The sequence below is a fragment of the Protopterus annectens genome, chromosome 1.part2 (genome assembly GCF_019279795.1).
Source record: "Protopterus annectens isolate FY-2018-M chromosome 1.part2, PAN1.0, whole genome shotgun sequence".
Lineage (NCBI taxonomy): Eukaryota > Metazoa > Chordata > Ceratodontiformes > Protopteridae > Protopterus > Protopterus annectens.
In genome coordinates this window covers 120,405,011-120,428,027 of record NC_056727.1, presented here as the reverse complement: position 1 = coordinate 120,428,027, position 23,017 = coordinate 120,405,011, and the positions used below count along the sequence as shown (strand labels likewise).

Sequence of the window (23,017 nt, the reverse complement as noted above, 5' to 3'; positions counted from 1 at the left end):
CCTGCTGGACAGAAAAAGAAATATACATGCATTATTGTAACTGTTTAAATGTATGTGTTTTAACAGAGGATGCTTGAAGAAAAGAGGTTAATTTCAAACTTTTAAAATACTTTGAAATTAAATTACATGGCTTAGGCTATAAAGATTGTATCTTACAGTTCTCAATGCAGCCAGAGACAAAAAGTATGTACTGGGAGGCTTCCTGCATTGTCATTGGGCTGAACTAATTGCTACTCTGGAAGGGTGGAGGTTTGAATTTATTTTATGACTTCTAGGACCTGCAGCAGATCTTAGCAAGGCTCTGTATGTGTGTATTAGTGACACATATGTTATAAATCCTGACAGCTTCTAGCCAAGGCGGGAGCATGGGAATCAGAAGTATGTGATATTGTGCTGTAATCCATCACTAAAAATGTTTAATACTAGGTAAGACTGAAGTCTCAGAGCACTCTGTTTTTGTAACCTGACAAAGAAGGATCTCTCACCTACTTCACCTTTCCTTGCTCTAGTAAGTAACCAGGGAATAATAATTATTTAGATCAGTCAGAAAAATATAGTGAGATTAGTTAAGTATTGTTTTTTTTATGTAACTGTGTGAACCTGTCTACCTGTGTTATTTTAAATATTTGATGTAATTGAAACTCTGGTGTTTATTGTAATTAGATATTTAGTATTTTCATGTTATTTTATTATTTATCATTAAATATATTTAAACTTTTCATTATGTCTGGTCTTTTAGAGAATATTTTTGATATTTGAGAGCACTTATATCTATTGGTGACACTGTGGTCACTCCTGAAAGAGTGGCTGTTTGGTCAACATTACCATTGCATTAATATTAATTTCACTCAGTATAATTGGGCACCCTTGTAAAAGCCTTAGCGTAGCTAGCTTTGGGGTGTCTGGTGGCAGTGTAACTGCCTTATAATCTGGGGAGAAGGGGGCATAACTACTAAATCTGTACCAGCCTTTCCCAGATGTGTGTGTGTGTGAAAATCAAATCTCAAAAAGCATGTGTGTCAGCTGCTTGGAGCAGGGGCACAAAGCACTGGTTTCATGGAGAGAAAGAAAAAGATGGAGATAGAGTGCTGGAGGACTTGGCTTGGACACTCGGCTGAGGACTCGACCCTACAGCTGTGCCAGTGGGGAGTCTTACTGGGGATCTGGACAAAGGGGGGAACCCAGACCCTGGACTGAGTGTGTTTCCTGTGTGCTCTTAAGGGAAACTGTGCTTGATGCAGAGAGCTGCAGCTGGAAATACTAGGTGTATCCATTTTTGGTCCAAGTGAACGTCCCTCTCTAGTGCCAGTGGTGAGGATTCTGGCTTCTTGATTACTGGTCCAGAGAGGGGATGTCACAGCTAGGTCCTTGTATGCAGACTGTACTAATTCTACCAGTCTTTCTGGAACTTCAGACCATCAGAGGTCTGCCCAAATTTGCCTTCTTGGGATCTTGTCCTTTGCTTTCTCCAAGTCTAGGAATGCTCAGTTGGGCTCTTTCCTTGTTTAGAACTTCTCCTCAACTATATGTCTCACCAATACCTTGGTTCATTTGCTTATTTTCCCCTTGCCTATTTTCTATACCCCTTTTGCAGTCCTCACAGTTCTCCTCACTATTGGTAAAATCTCCTTTCCTCACTCCTGCCTGGACTTAGTTTTTAGAATACTTTCTGCTATCTTATAAATATAATATGTTGTATAAAATCATGCATCCAAAATCTTACTGTCTCCTTATTTTTTGAACTACTCGGTTTCATTCTCATCGCTCCTTTCCACTTTGACATAAAACTTTCTGGTGTATGTGTCCTAACCAAATATCTCTGAAGGACAACACAAAAAATTGAGCCAAAATGCAATTACTAGAAAATAGAACTCAAAATCTAAAACCCCGCTATTTAAGTACTGAATATTGTAAATGAGATGTAAGAACTGGAAGTGGGATATTTAGAAAAGGAAAGGAGCAAATGACATACAAGTTGAATTTGTGTAAACAATATAGCAGAATAAATCGGAGAAGTGGAGTTTAAGATATGAAGACAGTCATTTATGCAATACTGGAGTTAACGATAATTATTAAAAATAATATATGTATACTGCATGAAAATAACGACAAACATGTTACTATGATTTTTTTTTAATGTGCGTGCGTTTAAAATGTGATTTAATAAAGACGTTTAAATAACTCAGGGACGTGCATGCCACAAGAGATGTACGAATTACAAGCAGATTGTGACCGAAAACAAATCTTTAGTCCAATCCATGGGTCCAAGTAGTGCAAATAAAACTAAACTAATTCCTGTTAATCAGGACAACTGACTAAACCTTGCCAAAAGATGGAGAAAGAGCAAGAATTTTATGCAGAGACGCCCGTATAAAATTACAAAAAAATGTACGCTAATGACGCGTCAGTGTAGTCCAGTTTTACAGCAAGTTTGTGTCCGTAAGCAAGCAAGGGCAGCCTTGATAAAGCTGTAATTTCGTGTACATCGATTGGGATTTGAAAACAAGTCATGTTGCTCATTTAAAAATAATACTTATAAGACTTAACTTTTCAATATTTTACACTGACTTCTTCGCGTTCGCCTTATTACTACTCTTCTTAACTTTGCAGGTAAAGCAATATTTTTCACTGTTTTCCTTCCTTAGCTAAACCCTCAATCCAAGTCAATCCCTCCTTAGCAAATTACAATACGCAAGGGCGTGGCATAACGAAACTCCTCTGTTATCATTAGTTTAAGGGCACGTCGATCATTTGATTTTCAGGAAGACAAAATATTTTGCTGGGAGTGTTGCAGTAGACTGGGCGTGACTGGCTTTCGGCGGGGTGAGCACTGCAACCGGGTGGCGCATTTCTGCAGGCTAAGTACAGCAGAGCCCAGCATCCTTGAGTTCATAAGTACCACTAACAGCCGGAGAGGAATAACTATTTATTTGTAGCTGTGGTTGCAGAACATTTCCCCACATAAATTTTGTGCTATTCAGACATCATGGAAGATGCTGTTCACTCGCCGCAGGTCTCGTCCTCTTCTTCTAGCGATTTTGAACGGTTGAGTTCTGGAGATGGAAGTCGAGAAGATTTGACGGTACCGGATTATACGGCGCGGGAAGAAGAGGATGGAAGAGTAGATGCAAAAGAAATGCAACCCGTTACTGCGCAAGTGGTGGATTCTCCCAGTGATGCTCAGAGGCAGCCGGTGTCCACCGCCTGGGAACCGATGAAGTTGGACGTCACCCCCCCAAAGGCAGAAGAGGAGGTACCTCATTCGCCTATTTCTGACATCAGGAGTCAAGAAGACAAAACGCAGTCCAAACCCACAACTAAGCAGGTGCCGAGCGACGATGTGCAAGTGACTTCTTTGACAGCAGAATCAACGTGTTGTGGTAAGTCATGATTGTTTTACTAAAAACTGAAGAACACAGTAGGCTGGATATTGTAACACTGTGACGTTCGGAACTGAAGAGGGGTAGTTGTATGTAAAACTATTTGTTTAGCAGTTGTAATGGTTCTGGTTTGACGCATTGTTTTTTCCTATTAAATAAAGGCTGAAACATGCCTTTCAGAGTTCTGTAGCAGTTTGGGGCCATCTACAGGGACCGAATATTATTGTGCTTGATTTACATAGGTAGGGTTTTTTATTATGAACGTGTGTGTTTGTGTTGAGCTTAGATTGTTCACAAAGATATAGCCAAATTGCTTAATGTGCGCATCCCAGGCACACTTCCAAAGGGAAAGGTGGGGTTGTTCTCGAGATTTTTGTACTGGGCTAAAACGTAGTGTTTGTTCTGCTCTTTGTGGTCCAGTATACGTTTTACAGGCTGCAGTAAACTTCACACGAAACCTGACTGCCGTCAGTTTCTATCCAGTTAAGCGAGTAAGACCTTATTTCTTTGTATTATTTATTGGTATTTAATCTTGACAACTGGGGTGGGATGTCAGTTTCATAGTTCTGATAAGGCGTCGAGAGGTTATGTATGGGGAAACGGAGCCATGTATATGTGGAAGTAAAGTCCTGCTTCGCACACAGTACATGTGTGCCGTCTTATACCATTTTTGTATCCTTTTATGAAGACCTGTCGTCGTCGCTTAGTGACAACTAGCTGAGAGACAACGGCTCTTGGTAGGCCAGCTATCCACAATACTGGGAGGGGTCGTGGGGTTTGGTTCACCGGTACATGTGGCGCTGCTGAGGGCGGGTCTTGATTCTACGCCGAGTTGTGATATGGTTTCTCATTGGGGCCTGTCCCAAAAGTAGTCTGCTGTAGTTAGGGTGGGTGTCTATCTTTTTTGACCGAGTAACAAAGGATAATTATAAGGCTTGTTAGGGTGATCGGGTGTTATTCCCCAACTGGCTTGTATATTGCTGAAAAGGCGCTTGCGTCTAAAACCTGTTTATGGGGGTGGAATTACATTTCTTGGCACTCCAATGTTCTGCGTATTATACTGGTTCTCGTGCAGTGACGGTACTTTTCTCAACTGCCGTGATTTTTTTTCTCCTAAGACTTGTTCCTTCTGTCGTTGAGTGTACGTAAATTGCGCACAGTTAAGCAACGACGCACTTTTTATCCAAATATATTGTTTCGTAAGTGTTTTGTAGCCTGATGCATTGATTAGTAATGAGCTTAGTTTGATTTGTGGCACCAAAATATTTTCAGGAGTGGCTACTGAATAAAGATATTTATTCTGATTCGGAGTGCTTTGTGAGGTGGCAGTACCGTTGTAACTCTGTGTAAAAATGTCATTGGATTTTTCCCCTGGCCTTTCGTTAGTAGTTTGTATTTTTATATTCACGTTTACTTTGCAAGATCATTTTCGTTGCTAAAACGTGTATTGAAACACTTTAAAAGCTTTCAAGATGTGTTCATGGTGTGCGATTGTAGGTGGGCTGCCCCCCCCCCCCCCCGCATTAGAATATAGATAACCTAAATCTGCCGAACTCCTGATCCCCTTTTTGGGGTGGGGGTCACAGATGTCAATTTCATCTTCCGGAGCCATAGGGCATAGCTGGCTTTAGGCACCAGCGAACCCTGAGGGCCCCCCTGTTCTGCAGGGGCCCCAACCACAGCAAGTTATCTTGGCCTGAGATTTTGTAACCTGTCAAACCAACAAAAGCAAGCACAGCATTCTAGTATACTTAATAAACAGGTGGGCAATAACTGTTATTTATATTTCCTTTAAAATTCAAATACATCTTTGGTTATAGTAACAGTGTTTTATGAAGTAAGTCATGACAATTCCAACAAATATTTTAACACTGACATAGTGCTCCTAACATAGTTAAACCCTGCTGTCGGATATTTTCTCCACTAAAACTACATAGCCAGCTTTAGATTCCGGCAGTACTTGTGGCTGCAGGGTCCCCCTTAATCATCCGTGACTGTGTGGGGCCTCCACAAAAGCTGCTGTTGGAGAAAAATGAAGAAAAATGAGGAATAAAAATGTATTAATTTCTTGGTTATGCTCTTTTACCTGAACATGGCTGTGATATGACTCTGCTAGGATAAAGTTGATAATGAACATGAGCAAGGTAAACACTAGAGAGATGAGCAGCTCAGAGTGACTGATCTAAGTCCATACCTTGTATTTTAAGAGCTTATGCTTTGGATCGTCAGGGATGGTTCTGTCTTTCAGGGAGTTTTATAAATACTGGCAGCACACCAGATACTGTAACTGTCAGCTTTTTCTTATGAATTCAGTGCAGTGCCGTGCCAAAAATAATAGCAGAATAAAGACTCAGAATCAGGAACAGATTTTAAACATTACTCATTCACAAGTTAATAGAATAACACCTTTGGCATCAACGTGTATTTTTGGACAATAAGTATAAAACTCCAATGTCTGGATTTATTGACTGTTTGTAATCTTATCAGCAAGTCAAATTTTTTTGTTCTGAAGGACAAAGCAAAAGTATGAGCAAAATCGGGGACAGTCGGTGAAATCCTGGACTGGTAGGTATGCATTGCCCCAAAATGAAGTAAATGAAAGCAACTTACCTCTGCTGCTGTCTGACTGCTAAACCGCATTCACTGATCTGTTGTGGCAGTACAAGTGTTGCACAAAGTATTGCTGTTGGCTAGAATGAGTATAAAACTAGTACTGCTATGCCTTATCCGTGTGTGTGTGTGTAAATATCACTGACTTTCTTTTTTTTTTATCTGTGCACACACCCAATAATGCTAGGACACATACGTTTATTCTTCTGAGTATCCATATCTGTGCACACACCTAATAATGCTAGGAAACCTACATTATTCTTCTGGGTATCAGTAAAAAAATGTAAGCCATAAAATACCTCACAGAACAATTAGACACTTAGATCTTCTCAGACTCTGGTGGCCCTCACTGCCCAGTCTGTATAAATGGATGCAGGGGACTCCCTTAATCATCACTGAATATGGGCCCCCACAAAAGCTGTTGGTTGGGGGAAAATGCATTAATTTTCTGATTAGACTGTTTAACCAGAGCGGTACTGTGATATGACCCTTTTAAGATAGTGTGAGTGTGTCACTTGAATCCAGACCTGTACATGCAGTTGCTGTAATGTCATTGTTGCAACTAAACATCCGTAACTACACTTTGTAATGTAAGAGCATTGCAGCTACATGTCTCTCTGTACTACTGCTAAAATGCTTGCAGCGTGAACTAAGGTTGCTTGGGAGGGGTGGCAGTAACAAGTGATACAAGTAAGTGTCTAGGGGGCCCCCAGCTTGACACTTGCTGGGGCCCCCAAAATGCTAACACTGGCCCTGCCATGGGGTCTTTCATTTTGAGCCAAGCAGATTGGAACTTTTACACTTGCCCGAAAGATGTTTCTCAGTACGCTTGCATTGGACCGACCATCTTAAAATAAGTAGACTGCTTCTTGGTGTAGTCTCTGAGGTTAACCCGTAAAGAGTAGTTCAATATTGCAGATATCATGTGAAATCTGTATAGCCCCAATAGTTAGCCTTGGTATACAAAAGTTGCCATTTTTATATTGTCAGAATACAGTGAGACTATTTGATTTGAGAGCAAATCCTGAACAAGCTGCACTGTAGGTGGAATACTGAACATGTGACTACATGTAACTTGCAACCAGTGTAATTTATTTAAATAATAAATATATTTTTCATGTGGGGGAAGAGCCATTGTCTGTCAACCTCTTAGCTCAAGAAATCTGAACATAACCTACAATAATGGGGGAACAAAGGCCCCAAAGTGACTTTAATTATTGCTCTTGTAAGTTTAGAAAGTTGCTACAATAACAGGATTTGTGTTATGTCATTGTTTAGTGAATTCAGTCCTCGGTGAGTTGCCAGAAAAGCACACATTTTGAGGAGCAGACCAAAAACGAGATGAAAATTTTAACTGTGGCTTGAACAGGGAGTAGTTTGAGATTGGTAATGGCTTCTGCCTAATTTAACCATAGTTTTGGGGCCAGTATGGAGAAGCAGTAGCAAATAGTGTGCAGTATAAGAGAGAGAGCTTTGAAGGGAAGGGCTGGGTTTGGTTTGTTTTCTTGGGGTATGGTGTTGGGTCACAGTAAAAAGAGTAGGAGAGAGATTGGTGTCTAGTTCTTGTTTCCTTGTTACTCTTCAAGATAAAGATTTGACCTACCCTATACTGGAAGCAAACTAGCCTTTAAAAGAGTAAGGCACTGGTAGTCATTCTATGGTGAGTAGGATGTGAATTGACGCAGGGTCTGGAGGTGGCAGTGTTTGTTGACAGACATGCAAATAAAGGAAGACCATACTCAAAGCTGAGCAAAGATTACTTTTCAAACTATAGCAAAACTTACTGGATGTGATGGGAACAAAGGTATTTTGTCTGTTCAGTAGAGTAGACTGATCTTGTGTCTGAACTCTTCTGTGTGCTCATGAAAGCTTAGTGATTGGTCTAATCAGATCCCCAGGTACCTTAAGGAGGTGCTGCTTTCAGTGGGTTTATTTCAGTCAGTGCTGTGAAAGGATTGGGAGGATTTTGGATAATCTTTTATATGTGGTGAGTCTAATCAATGAAGATGGGTCATTTTTTTTCTTGTAACATTTTTAAATTACTTGGTAGGATGTCTGTGAAACTAATTTTGCGCTGTAGTCTTTTACTTTGAGTACTGAAACCTTGTTCAGCTAAAGCAGTTGTTAATATCTGCAACTACCTTGTTGAAATGGCAGCTGTGGATATTTATACAACAGCTGCAAGGTCTAATGTCAAACACAAGGCACTGTAAGTTGGATGTTATGCTTGGGTCTTTTTGACCATATGGGTATGCTGCATAGGTAGGATAAGCCTGGAGAACTTGTGGAGTCTATCCTGTTTTTAAATAGGATGAGCTGCCTTTTACCAGATGTAGACTATTGTAATTGTAACTAACTTGTGTGACTTGAGGCATGGATGCCAAGGAATTCACCTGTAGAGCAAGTTGGGAACCTAATTAACTGTCCTATGATCAAAATGTACCCCCCCCCCCCCCCCCATCCACACAGCTTGCATCTAAAGATATTTTGCCTAGATCCAGGGATGGAATAATTCCACTGTATAATGCACTTATTGGGCCCATCATTGGCTGTGTAATGCCCCATTGGTATGTACACGTCCAACAACTTATTGCAATGACTACAGTACATTCTCATAAAGGGAAAATAAATGTATGTAAACAAGAGTCCATTTGTAAAAACTCTGCAGACAGTATAAAAGCCTTTTCCCTCTTGTATGTCAGCCTACTGGGAGGTGACCTGTGTAGCTCTTACTCAGTTAGACCTGTTGCCACTCACAGATTCAGTGGCATCCTAAACACTTTTGCTGCTTGTGAAGAGAGGCTGGTACCCCAGTGCAAAGAGTGAGTTGTCATCTTACTGCTTCATAAACAATCCCTCATTCTTTGTGATTTGCATGCTGTGTCTAGGGGGTGGAGGCAAACCTGTGATAAGTACCACTAATCTTTGACTTTTGTCCAACCATATCTGGACACTCCCTACAGGCTCACGTCTTGGCTTTTTTAGTTTAGTTGATGGCTAGTAATCCTTTTTCTATGCAAAAGATGATCTTCCTGAAGAAAATACTCAAAGAAAATGCAAAGTCATGTGGCTTGGTTCCTCCTTAAAGTTCATGTGTAAAAGACTTTACTTTTTTGATGAACTGTGGGTTAAGCTATTCTTGTAACAGTTTGTGATGATATACTGTTCTTCTTTATTACCGTTGCTTAAGATGCGTAAAGCCTTTCTAAGTAGCATGCTCCTAATACCTTGCCTTCAAGATCGTATGCCCTTGTGAAATTTGTTCTTTACCCCCTCTTCTTGCAGTTGTTGTGTTGCAGTTTAAGTACCTGACTTGGAAAATATCCCGCTGTAGTGGCAGTTGTATCTGTCAGAAGACTTTGGGATGCAATTCCTTTAATCCTTAACTTGGTATTCCATAAGGATAGGGTTACTGTGAGAAGCAGTCAACAGAAAAAAAACATGAATCAGTCTCGTCACTTCCCTGCTCTAATCAGTGTGTGCTTCTGCTCCATCGTTTGGATGTGTACTGGCAACTTTCTTTTAATTTTGTAGACAGCCTTCATCCTTTTTTCAGGTTCACTTTCTAAAAATGGTTGCTTTGCATATATTTTGCCACAGTAAATATGATTATTCTGACTTCCGTATGTAAGTAAATTGGAGTAGTTTCAACGTTGCTGCATGTCTTAAATCCTGGCCGATTTAGCACAACTCTCCTTTCCTTATATTCGGCCTACTAGCTGCTCCAAGGTGACCTCTGGCGTACTTTGAGCCATGAAGACCAAATCCTGTTTGACCTATTTCATCACAAGCCTAGTTTATCTGCTAATCCAAGGGATCCAAGTTTACATCAATTAATAAGACTAGGATAAGTTTCTAATTCTCTGCATTCACAGCCTGTAGAATACCTGTACAGGTCCAGTAAAGCAAAACTTGCTTGATGACTGTATGGGTGGACATAATTTTCATTATGGCTATGAACAGCCTTGCCAGAGTTGGAAGGTGGATAGTGTTTCCTGCTTGTAAATGACAACCCCCCCCCCCCCCCTCAATTTGTGTACTTTTTAAAAATGTATGTGGCTAGCCTCTTGTGGTCCATATTTGTTCCTATTCTTAATGAATAGTAGCTTACTTGCTTTGCCCCCAAAATCTTGGCAAGATACTGCAAGTTAGTTGTGATGGCCAGGTCCTCCTTTTTGAGCATGCTATCATCCAGGAAATGTTTTGTAAGGATGTGTTTATAGAAGGGCTTGCTTTAGAACTCTGTTCTGGATGGCATATCTCTTCGATGTGAAAACTGTGTTTTACAGGTATCCCCTATTGGGTACAGCCTTCACAATATAAAGTATAGGCTCTCTACCCCCCCCTTCCAACTCGCTCTTGTTTTTCATGTCTTTTCAGCATGTCAGTGTTCTGGGGAGATCTGTCATTATGGCAGATTGTGTGATATGGGGAGGTACTAAGCAGCTTTAACAAGTTTTTATCTGAACAGGTCTAATGCTTGCGTCATTAGTTCTATTTTGAAGGACGGGCCTATCATTACATCTGTGAACATATGAAAGCTGTACATCACTGTTGGAATAACCTAAGCTGTATGGGTCCTTCTGTTCAAATGGCCAGATTCGCAGAGCTTTGAATGCCTTCCCCAGTCTCCAACTGTCAGGAACTCTAGTAGAGCTTCATGCTGAAGACTGTGCAAGGGCTGCTTCCCCTACCAAAATGAGCCCTTCTTAGCAGGTTTTGTGGAACTGTCTAGCTTCATGATGTGAGCAGACAAGCCCCCAGTGGGGAAGGCCTTCCCCTATTATGTGAAGAAAACTGTTTCTGTGAATTCTGTTTTAGCTGGGGCATGTAACGTTTTGGGATTTTTTTATGCTTGTGAACTTTTTCTGAGTGTTTTATTTTTGATTGAAAGTTTGCTGATTTAAGATAATTTTGTGTTTGGGGCAGGATACTATGACAGTGTGGGGGGACTGTCAGCGGTTTGTTTACTGCGGAGTCTTATGTTCTTTGTTTTACCTTTTGCAGACTTGTCTGGGCCCTGTTGTCCACCTTCCCCTCTTCCTCTGCTTCAATATTCTCGCTTGTTTGTAAAAAGAAGAAAGTTAAGGAGTCCTGAGTGCTGGCCAGCTCTTCTGCCCCTGCTACTGGATAGCAAGACTGCTGTGGCCGCTTGTTTCCCAGACCACCCATATTATTCTCCTAGTCTTGTAGCCTTTTCAGCCACCAATGACCAGGGTATGGGCAAGTGAAAGGTATTCACTTGGTCGGGATGAAGTGTTAAAGCTGAGGACACTGTGCCAAGTAAGAGTCCGTTTTGTCAGGGGAAGCAGTTTTATTGAGAAACTTAGTCTTCTGTATTTCTGTGGACAGGGCAGACTTGCTGGGAATTGCCAAGGAACTTATTACTGCTTTTCCCTTGTCTATTACTGCTTCAGGCAAGAAAAGGAAAATGGTTCCTTCTCTTACTGACTCTGACTCTCTGTCAGAAGAGCAGATGTCAAAAGGGGGTGGTTTTACTTTGAAAAACTTGTTTGAGCTACCTGTTTCTAAAGAGACTGACTGAGGAGGTTTCTTTTACTAACCCTTTCTAAGATGAATTTTCAGTGAGTCCAGAATGAGATTATTCTGTATCCAAATTTGCTTCTGCCAAACTAGTTACTGCTACTAACCCCATTCCCTCTAAAGATGGGAAAGCAGTGGATAAGCTGGGGAAGAAAAAGTATTTAGCTAGTACTTGAACTGGTTAGAATGTTACATTTTCAAGTATACACGTTAAAATGTTATCCTTGAAGAGAACATGCAGAAGCTAATGGCTAACTACCTCTAATGCTTCTGTAACGGCTGTTTTTGGTCGACTAAGCATATTTTATTTGCAATCCATTTTTTTTTTGTGCTACAGTTACTATAAATGTGCTAATCTGATACTAAAATATTCCAATGTGTAATTGGAAGATATTTTGTAGTTGGTGCCATTCAAAGAATCTGGATCCTGTTCATGCCTTGTTCTTTTTGTTCTTTATTTTGTTTGAGCTAGTTACTGGCCTTTTGTAGTCCTCTTGAGGGCATTTGTCAGAAATTACTGCTTGGATTCTCCACCTTCTAACCTTACTCAAGTTGATGCAGGTTTTGAAATGGATGTTAACTTAATCTCCCACCAAGGAAGCGGGTGACTGTTCTTTGGGCTCTGAACTTGGTATTTGAGAAGCTTACCGTGCCTTCGTTTTGAACCAGCTCGCAGACTGATATGAGGTACTGTTGTACTCGTTGCATTGACATCTGCTACGAGAGTATCTGAGTTACAAGCTGTCTTTGTGAGTCAGCTGTACATTGTTTAGGGCAGGGTTTCTTTGAGGGGAAAACTCCTGTTTAACTGTAAACTAGCAGTTTAGGCATAATCTCCCAGTCTTCTTTCCTGATCTCGAACAAATTATACTTGCAATAACAAGCCACTTCCAGGCAGGGTTATCGTCCATTTAAAGGACGATTTGGATTTCTGAAAAGGGATGGCCTTTTAAGTGTTCTGGAGGCAGCAACGCAGTCCTCTGTACACTTGTAAAGCACTACAAACTGTACATCTTTTTCAGGTCCAGGACAGGTTTTTGTCAAGACCATTCTCCAAGGGCTCCTGAAGTCTTAGTAGGCCTACAACATTTTGCTTGCACTCTAAGGCATGGGATTCTAGCCATATAACTTGGTCTTTCACCAGTGGTCTGTGTCTGAACATAATATAGTTGTGCATAATAGTAGATGTCCTATTAGTTCATTGTTGCAGTACATAATAGTAGATGTCCTATTAGTTCATTGTTGCAGTAGCCTCTTCCCCCTCCTGCTTCCTGTTGTATATTTTGTTGCCATGATATGGTTTGGTTCATCCTTTTTTGTACACATGGTTTGGTTTATTCATAACCTTGTTCATGGCTGTTGCCTCCCTCCTGGGCGCACAACTGAAGCCTTTCCTTGTTCCTACTGCTTTTTATGGAACTGTGCTCAAACTCCTGACACAGGAGCACAACTTAGGTGCCTAAAGCTCTTTAAGTTGGCCAGAGGCAGGAGGGGTTAGGACCCATATAGCTTAGGTTACTGCAACCGTGCCATTGGGGTAAGTTTACTTTCACAGCTGTGCTTTGATATACGGGTATGGTCTGGTATCATCTGAATATACATAGTGCCTATATAGTATCTTTTTTTGTTTTAATTTTGAGGTATACATGTTTAACATGAATGTAAAAAAAAAACTGTAAATGCTCTTTTAGTCTAGTACAGATGCTTGTTTTAAAAAAATGCATCTGCTTGGTAAATTGCATGGTAATATAGCTTGCGTTTTGGAGGCAATATGTATTTTCCACAGTTGGATAATGTGGAATAACTGAGTTGGTAACCTGCATGCTCTGGGAAGTGATGGCAGTAGTAGTAATAAAGCTGTTTATATATTAAATAAATAAAAAAAACGATTCTGGATAATGAAGGGGAGACTGTTTTGGCATGTTGAAGGTGAGCTGTTTATGTCTAAAGCTGCATATCATAATGTACAACTGTATTCTGGATCTGTTAAGTGGAGCTTAGTAACATTATTGTTTGCCATTTGATCATAGCTTAAAATGCTGAATTTGTGACTTTACATGTTGACATCTTAGTATGCTGGAGTTCAGTCTCTGTTACTGTACCTTAAGAGAATATTGCATGACTCCCGAATTTGGGGGGGCAAAAATTTCTTTATTCTGACATTTGGTGATCTATAGAGGGAGGGTGCTACCCCCCCTTTGCATAATCCATGTTTGTGGAATTTAAGCAGCTTGCATGATAAGCTTTTGTATTTCTTTCGAGGTGTATTGCACATTAACAAAGGGACACTATATTTACTTGTAGACCTCTGGAACATTTAACAGGTACTAGCATAATACTGAAAAAAAAATGAAACCACACACAATTTCAGTCAGTGTTGCCAATTAAGATTAAATATAATGGAGCATTTAATCCTCCATGATAGGTGCCAGCTAGGTTAAGCATTGTTAAAAACAACTACCCGAACATGCCAGTACGCAGTGTTCCTCAGACCACTCACTGGTTTCTGAGTTGCACTGCAGTCTCTTCCACCACCATGGACTGGGGAACTAGCCAAATCCTCTCTGGCTGTTCAGTGTCCACTCTTGGCATTGAAGAGCTATCTTCTTTGTGTCGCGGAGTTTTCCAGGAGGCTCTTTTCAGAGGGGCTTGAGATTTACCATAACAATAGAGGTTTGAATTCCTCACTGCTGCCGCAGCTGCGCACAATCACCATCCTGCTCCTGTATAAAGTTTTATGCAAGTTACTTCAATCACCATCCTGCTCCTGTATAAAGTTTTATGCAAGTTACTTCTCTAAAGTTTCAGGGTAAGTAGATAATCTTCTGTCTGTATGGGCAAGAAGGTCCTGAAGATTTCTTTACTCTCGACTGTGGATTTCCCTCCTTTTGGCTGTCCAGTTGGCAGTCCCAAATGGAGGTGTGGGAGGGAATCTGGGCTTTGCAAAGTTGTCTAGGTTCCGAGATGTGAAACAAATATTGTAGCCAAAAGGCTACTGCAGCAATGAGGAATTTAAACATGTACTGTCATGGTAAGTGCAGCTGGCACAACTATACTTTTTTACAGCAATAATAATGCTAAACTAATTTAATGTTAGGATCCTAAGTGGGGGACAGAATATGGCCAGTATGATATCAGAGGGTGTGGCCAAGCATGTCAGCCTGGACATTCCAGAGAAGTAGACTGTTGAGGTATACTTGTGTAAAACTTATGCCTGTTGGGACTACCTTCCTTTTCCTTAGTGTTTGGCTGCAGCAGCATATGTGCATATTGGCTGTATTACATGTGGTTCAGTTGAACATGTACGCATACATGTTTTTAGTACAAGTGGCACAACACTACTTGTTTTTACTTGTGTACAAGTGTGGTAGAAAATTCTGCAGGTACAGCAATTCTTTTGAAAGTAATTATATACTACATGAAATAGTGGTAAGCCATTGCAAAGTTTGTGAGAATGTAATATAACATTTCAAAACTGCACTTGTGCAACTACCAGCCAAAATATAAAAAGGAAAGATAAATATTTATCCTAATAAAACATTTTTAAGAGGTAGAATGATTATGGACATAATGATGCCGTAGATCCTGAAGCTAAACTTGGAAAGACATTCACAATTAACAGCTGGTAGCAGTTGTATGTTCCTGTGGCATTAGAAGCCTCTTCTAAGCAGAAAAAATAAAGGCACCCTCTGAAGTCATTAGCAGCCACTGCATTTTGACAATTTAGTTGTGTGCTAAAAGCCCACTCCACATTTACGGGGCAAGAAAAAAATGCATTTTTGGCTGCTAAAGCCCTAACATTCTTTTACCCTACAGAACAAAGAAAAACACGCCAACAATAAAATGCACAATACCCAAACCAACATTTTACTTCTGAAGACAGTGTTAAGGCTTCCAATGCTTTTAATTTTTATCTAAACATTGAAAATAAGCACCCTGGATGGACAAGGCATTTCAGCCATTCACTTTCAAAACTGCTACTGATTTTTAGCTTTGTGCCCATAGTGCACTCAATATCTAAGCAGGTTAAGAAAAAATGCATTTCGGCCTTTAAAGCATTAACATTGATGTTATATTTAACTTGCTGTGCACAGTGAGGTGGGGGGGGGGGGCAAAATAAATACTCCAACAGCACCACTATATCACTTCAAGACTTCACGTGCAACAGTTTTAAAAAAATGTTTGTAAGTAACCAAACTTTTTCACCTGCAAAAACAACCTGTCCTGAAACTGCCCTTATACCATCTATTATGGTTATGCCAAAAGCGCTATATTTACCTCTGAACATAACCATGCAAGTAAATATTTGTGCATACACACAAGCATATCTTACACGTACCTTTAAATTATCCCAAAACAGCCACTATAAATTTATTTGTAATGTACAACACACCCCATTTACCTCTGAACATGGCATAAAACTGAACTAAAAATTTACTACAGGACAACCATGGTCTTAACTTGGCTGTCTGGCTTTCCTCTATTCTTATGACCTCCACTGGTTAGATGTCTAGTGGCCTGTCTGGTTTAAAACAAGCTCTTTTTTAAATACCAGTCATGGCTGTAAAAGCGCTAATAAAGTGCCATACAATTGTAGGCTTTGTAGGCTTTTGATGTGGGCTCCAGTCCTGAACAAATTGCACTAATCGCTACACAATTTTCACAACCCATACCCAACAGGAAACTCCTTTCCCTGAAGGTCTGGGTTGGTGACTTTTATTACAACTGGGTTTTTCACAGCAAATCAGAGGTTCAACAGAAGCAGGACTTTTGATACAAGATCATTTGATCTAAAACATGTGCTGATAGTGGGGATTGGGTTGCATTACATGATAGAGACCAGTAAAATATATCCAAAGGGGGAACAGTTAAAGGTATCCAAAGGAGGGGGCTTCTGATGAAAGTGATAAACCTTGGAAATAATGTTGGTGAATAAGGTACCCATGCTGAGAGGACCAGCAGTCCCCATAGTACAGGAAAGTTGCACTAACCTGTGATGCACATTTTAAATGTAGACTGCATAGAAGGGAAATGCTGTATAAATAACTGCACATAATGAGATGGTAATAAGAATGCCCCAAAATTGCCACAGAAGCCCAAAAGTTAATCCTATCTTGATGGGTGAGTGGGGTCCCTTATATGCGCGCGCACACACACTGCATTTATTTGTATGTATTGTAACTGATTTTAGTTCTTGAGTTGTCTCGTACAGTGTTGTGAACATTTTTAAGCTTGTGCTACTGGTGAACTGTACATGTTTGCAAGACATGCCTAGCTTTTAAGGTGTTAAGTCTTTGTTTACTGACAAGTCTAGACAGCATTTGCCTGTAGCTTTTCTTCACATAATATGTGAGGGAAAAGTGTATTTTAATCTAAACAAATAAGAGCTTTTCTGCCTCACTTTTTCAGTGCAAGTCTCTACTGCTAAAACACGAATTAAACCAATGGATAAAAAAAAGCAAGTGAGCTAATATTCCATTGGTGTAGGATAAATCCCTGGATGTGACCCAAATGGCCTGTCTTTAACTAGTTCCTTAGGCAATTAATGGAGCTGGTGTGGAGAAGGGAGGAGTGATGTAATATTCTTGGTTCACCCCTCTTGGGGGAGGGGGCATGTGTCGTGAGTGCACACTCCTGTGGGTAGAGACCCAGTGGAGACTGAGGACTGCAAAGAAACGCTGGCACCTAGAATGTAGGGCAGTTTGCTGTAACCCTTCAAATTAAGGAAGTGAACAGTGATACCTTTGGGGATGTTCGCTACATGCTGATGTCCAGAGTATGTTACTGGATATTCACAGTTTCGGGGATAAAACCAAAACAGATCTCTTATGTGACTTGATGGCTCTACTTGGTCTGCTCCTAATCTTTGGTGAGGGTGGAACAAATTGGCTAGTTGGAAAAAGGAGGGCTGATAGTTGGCAGTGGAGACAAAATTAAGTCTGTTAAAAATTCTTAAACATGTAATTTTTTATACTTGACAGTACCCAGGATAGGATGCAGGGGATTAAACTATATGCTGCTAATGGTCATCCTGTATTTGAGGATTTAATTTTTACCAACGCCCCAATTTTTGCCTATTATCTAACCCAAGTTACTTAAGCAGACATTACTCACAAGTCATGTCTGAACAGAAGCTTTGGCTGAGTCGATTTACCTGGTTTTAGCATATGATGTCCTTTTGTATCACTGTTGCAGCCTTATGATTTTGTATGTGCCTTAAGTCACACACGCTCCCTGAACAAGGTGTAGGGCATAAAAGTGACAAGACTCTTGTTACCCAGAAATTCTTTGTCGCCTGTCTGAATACCATTTTGCTCGTTGGTCTGAATGCGTTGCTGCTGTGCTGAATACCTAGCTGTCAGATAAGTGCTCTGTGTGTGGTGTCCCCCCCCCCCCTTCTCCTCTCAAGGATAGTCACAAATAGTCTCTTGTTTGGTTGCTTCTGCAACCTTGACTCCAATACCATCTGTAAGGCATTTGTGCGCAAGACATTGAAGCTGTTTTTTTTTCCTGGCCATTTATCTTGAAAACCAATGGCTTGAATAAGATAGCTGAAAGTAACATTGTGGAATCCTGTAACCTTGATATGCATCTTTGGTAAGAAGCCCGAGAAGTCTCTGCTTGATTCTTTAGCTGTTTATCCTCCACTGGACATCCCTGAAGTGGGTAACTGCTTTGAAGGTCATTCAGCATCTACATTGGATTCCTGTGCCACAACCTTGTTGGAAGCCAGCATAAATCCATCTTTTTGCATGCCCCCCCCGGCTTTGAAGGAGTCTGCTATGGATGTTGAAGGGGAAATGGTGTCCTAGAGGGATTCCGCAGATATTGGTCGGGGAGGAAGTTCAAGTACTTGTACTGAATCTCTTCAAGGTTTGGAACCTCCTCTGTTAGAGCTGACATTCCTTCCAAAAAAAAGACAAAAGATGAAGCACGTTTTGGTCCATCCTAAGAATCCTCAAAGGGAATGGCAAGAGTTTACTTGTGACTTGTTTTCTGTCTTGATAGCCCTGTAGCCTTCTCAAGGGGTTTCAATGCCTGCTCCTCCGTGGACCTCTATCCCTTCTAAATGACCTAGGAATCAAGATACCTTGGATGAGGATTTGGAGTCTGACTTCTTGTCCTGTTCTTCAGATTCTTTCGCCGTAGGCACCCCTCCTCAGAACCACAAGCCAATTAGCCCGGAGTCTCCTTTTGAGGCACTGTCCTTTATGGACACAATTGCTACGGTGATGGAATACTGTAAGTGGGATTCTTAAGCGTCTGGTAATCTGAGAAGATACAAGTTGCTTAAGGTGGATATTCCTAAACCATCTGCAGTGTCTTCTGTATTTGCTGCCTTGTTGGACACTTTCATCGCTGCTTCCAAGTCTTCTGATTTTCTGCCTCCTCCCAAGAAACCCGTGAGTTCTGTTAGATCTCTGCAAATTTTTATTTGCGTCGTTCTGCTGATCCTACTGTGGGCGGTCTTTTCTGACAAACCTTCCAAACTCTTGCTCTCTTCCAAACCTTTGCCTTCTGAATAAGATTAGTAAGACAATGGAGAGGATTGATGAGAAGGTTGACACTGCTGCTACTTTTGCGTTTAGGGCTATTAATTACCAGATTTGCATGACCATGTATTTTCTGGCATTGATTGCCCAGGCTTGCCAGTTTTTCTGACCTCCCTAATTCTGAAGGCAAATCTGCATCATCTGTGTTAGGTTCTACTTCTCAAGTGGCTCACCACTCTATCAAGTGTAGCTATGATGCTGCTGATGCTCCTTCCAGAGCTGCAGCTTTTGTCTGTAATGAGGTGTTATTTTTGGCTTTGTCTCACGTCTTTGCCCGAGGATATTGAGGCCAGTTTGTTGAATGCTCGTTTGGATAATAAACATCTTTTTTTGGGACTACTGCTTCTGACCTGTAAGTCTCTTCAACAGAAGGGCAAAGCCTTGCAGAACCTTAAACCTATTTTTCTTTCTTTCTTCTATTTCTAAGTTCTACAGGAACTGTCCTTCTGGATCTACTTTTGTCCATAGGCAACCCCTCCAGGCCTCCAAGGGCAGGAAGGGTGGTAGGCAAGATGCCTCTAAGGCTTCTTGGACTGCTGTGGCCCAGAAGCCTCCTTCTTATCTGATAAGTCTGCTTCTCGTTGACAATTTGCCCCACCACCACCACCAGGTTCCTTGGTCCATTCAGCTTTCTCTTTGTCTTCCAAACTGGTTTCTTATCACTTAAGACTCTTGGATTCTGTCTATCATATGTCCGGGTTACTTCATGGTATAAAAGTCTCTCCCTGTTTTTTCAGGGGTTCCTCAACCTCCCCTAGAGCAGCTTCCTCCTTTTTTGTCATAGTTCTAAAGTCCCTGTTTTACCATTCAGCCTGTTCCCCTTATGGGAAAGGTGTGTGTGTGTGTTTTTTTTTTTTATTTATTTTTTTTTATTCCAGGATGCATGTTGAAAGGGGGGCTCTTGGGGGGGGGGGGGGGGGCAATTCAGAAAGGTGTTGAGCCGGGAGAGATTCTGAAGGGTTCCCTCTTTTCAGGTGCTTACTCTTCAAATGTCTCTGGATCTGAAGGATGCTTACCTTCATATATCTCTTCACTCTCTCTTCCAGGAAATGTTTGCATTTCCCCCCCCCTTTCATTTTCAGTTCTCTGCTTTGCCTTTTGGCCTATGTACTGCCCTAAGGGTATTCACAGAATGCCTAGCTCCTGTGATTACTTTCTGCAGGCTCCAAGGCATTTAGATTTTTTTTTTCTTATCTAGACAACCTGTTGCTTCAGGCAGCTTCTCCCAGTGGCCTGTTACAGGATCTGGAGTTTATCACCTCTCCTCTTCAAAGTCTTGGGTTCACTATCTACTTCAGGCCCTAGGATTCATGGCCTCTTAGATTCCCTTGCCCCCCCCCTGTTGCCTGACTGCATATGTGGAAGTTTCAAAGGTACCCGGAGTCTGTTTGGCTGCTGTAGTGCCAGCTTCTAGATTTCACTGTACCTCTCCTTCCTTGCCTAAAGAAGGAATTTAGCGGCAGAATCAACTGTTTGCTCTCAGCCTAGACCTACCTTTTTAGCCTGTCATCCCATCTCGAGAACTGTTCTGAGACTGTTCAGGGTCTCAGATTTGGGGTGGGGAGCTTCATGTGATCACCTGAAATGAAAGTTCAGGATCTCTGATTGCCCCCCCCCCCCAAATCAGAAGTCTGATTTATATCAACATCAAGAGTTGATTCTGGCCCTTGCCCCTTGAAGGTGTACATGGACTGCACTACAGTGATGTAGTATGTCAAACGGGAGGCACAAGTCTTAGGATGGCTCTTCTGGTTTGGAAGGGGCTTTGCTATCTTAACTCTAGGAATGTGTAATGCCCAAAAAGAGGATAATCTAGTGGCCAGTTCTCTGACCCAGTCCATAATAAGGCTTGCTAATGGATGCTTCAGAGATGTTTCTGGACATTATCCATTGATGGGTATTCATTGGGTAGATCTTTTTCAGTTGCTATCTGTTTTTAAAATGAGTTGCATGCTTTCAAGGATTAATACTGTTGAACAGCAAAGTTATTCATGTAGTGGGACGTGGTTTGCAAATTAGCTTTTTTGGAATAACATTTTTGTTAGTCAGTGGTGTGACCTTATTTGACTGACTGTTTGGGAACTAGGCTTAATTGTCCGCCTTCGATATTGGCGGAATAACAGTTTAGAAGTTGCACTAGTCTTTTAAACAGACATGGTTTATCCTTAATGAATCTGTCTTGGGGGGGGGGGGGTGTGTGCAGCAGAAGCCATTATAAAATCAACATATCTGTTGGTGCTGCTGATCAGTTTAATATCTCTCCAGTGAGCGCAAAAAATGGTATTTGGCAGACATATTTTAGATTTCATGAAGAACTGCTAATGGCTATAAGGTTTCTAAAGCATGCTTTGAAATTTATCTAGGTATCTGTTCGTGGTACATGGGTTCATAGGTGTGCAACTAGGCTGATGGCCCTGTGGCCTTTACAATCCTAGGCATAGGATTACCCTGGCATCGTGCTCCCGACCTTGGTTCCCAGTGACTGTCGAGTAGAGCCACTGAAGTTATCCCCTGGGTGAATTTTTCTATTTTCCATAGACTCAAGATTTCTCTTGAAGAGGGTCAGCGATGTGCTCTGCTTGACATGTATGGGAAGTCTATTCCATAGCATGGGCAGTCTCTGGATTAAGAACCTGTCCATGAAACTGTAGGAACTCTTGACCTATTCTTGACAAATTTTAATTGTATTTGTTCCCTTTTGATTTATCCAGATATTAGCAAAAGAATCATTTAATTGCATCCATCTTGTAATGTGATGGAAAGACTAGACTAAAGTGTAATTTCCTTTCCTTTGTATGAGTTGTAGTAGTTCTCCAATTCCGTACCTGACCCCACCTGTCATAATGTGCTCTAACACGTGTGTTGGGGGGGTAGGTAGGGGCTGTGCCCCCCCCCCCCCACACACACGCACACGCGCACACTTTTTTTATTCTTGTCCCATTTTTATTGATTTTATAAGCATTTGTTCAACAGGAAAGTATAAGAGTATAACTGGGTGAGAAACTCTTTTTCAGCAAAGCCCTGGGCTGGGAAAAAAAGCTGCTTTGGGGGGGGGGGGGCAATAATTGACATTTCCATCCATACACTATCCCTTTTTCTTTTTGCACATGGGGCCGGGACTTCAACAGTGACAGTCCTCTAGAGCCAAGGTTTACACCGCTGGGTGGCTAGCCCTACCATGGTAGTTTTTCCACACACACACACACACACCTATGACTAGTTTAGTGTGACCAGTCCTCCTCCTGCATGTCTTTGGAATGTGGTAGGAAAACTGAGCACCCAGAGAGAACCTGCTTGAACACAAGGACGGCCTGCAGACTCCAAACAGAAGGCACCCCAGGTGAGAATTGAACCAGGGAACCTCTTGCTGTGAGGTAACAAAGCTTAACCACTCTGTCCCAGTGCATTTGACATTCTTTGACATAAAACAAAGAATAATACAACAAAATACATAAGGGTAGGAAGCATAATTAACAGTAATTGCACACTGTATAAACATGTGGAAATCTGTGATTACAAAAGAAAATGAGAACATGTCCTGTTTAGTACAGGGTTAAATATACTTATGCTGCCATTCTGTTGTCACTCTTATCATGAGCTTATATCCTGAAGTAAACTTGAAAGTGTCAAGAAAAAGGTGAAATGATTATTTTTTTCTTCCTAATTTCAGTTTTCTTAAGCATGTGTGTTTTTTTTTTTTTCCCCCATAAATCGGTAGGGCTGCAGACCAGGGTGCTTGGGTGTTTTCCTTCCAAGATAATTTAAAGGCTCTGTTCATGTATTCTGATAATGGTGGCCTCTATTCTTTTAAGTAGTGTTTTGTTCACTTGGGAGTTTGCTGTCTTTGTCACTGTTGCAACAGCTACTGTCTTTGTCACTGACAGCTACCACCCACTACATCAGCTCTGTGGAAAGAAAAACGTCTTTGCC

The 23,017-nt window shown here is 41.2% G+C and overlaps 1 protein-coding gene across 1 annotated transcript in view; it reads left to right on the top strand.

Annotated features, from left to right (window-relative positions):
• Positions 1–2,784: 2,784 nt before the first annotated feature.
• Positions 2,785–23,017, top strand: part of LOC122792336 (reticulon-4-like) — a 223,266-nt gene continuing 203,033 nt past the window's right edge. Inside the window, exon 1 of the mRNA XM_044060134.1 lies at positions 2,785–3,380. Coding sequence (XP_043916069.1) covers positions 2,987–3,380 — 394 coding nt within the window. The 5' untranslated portion in view covers positions 2,785–2,986. The remainder of the gene's footprint in view (positions 3,381–23,017) is intronic.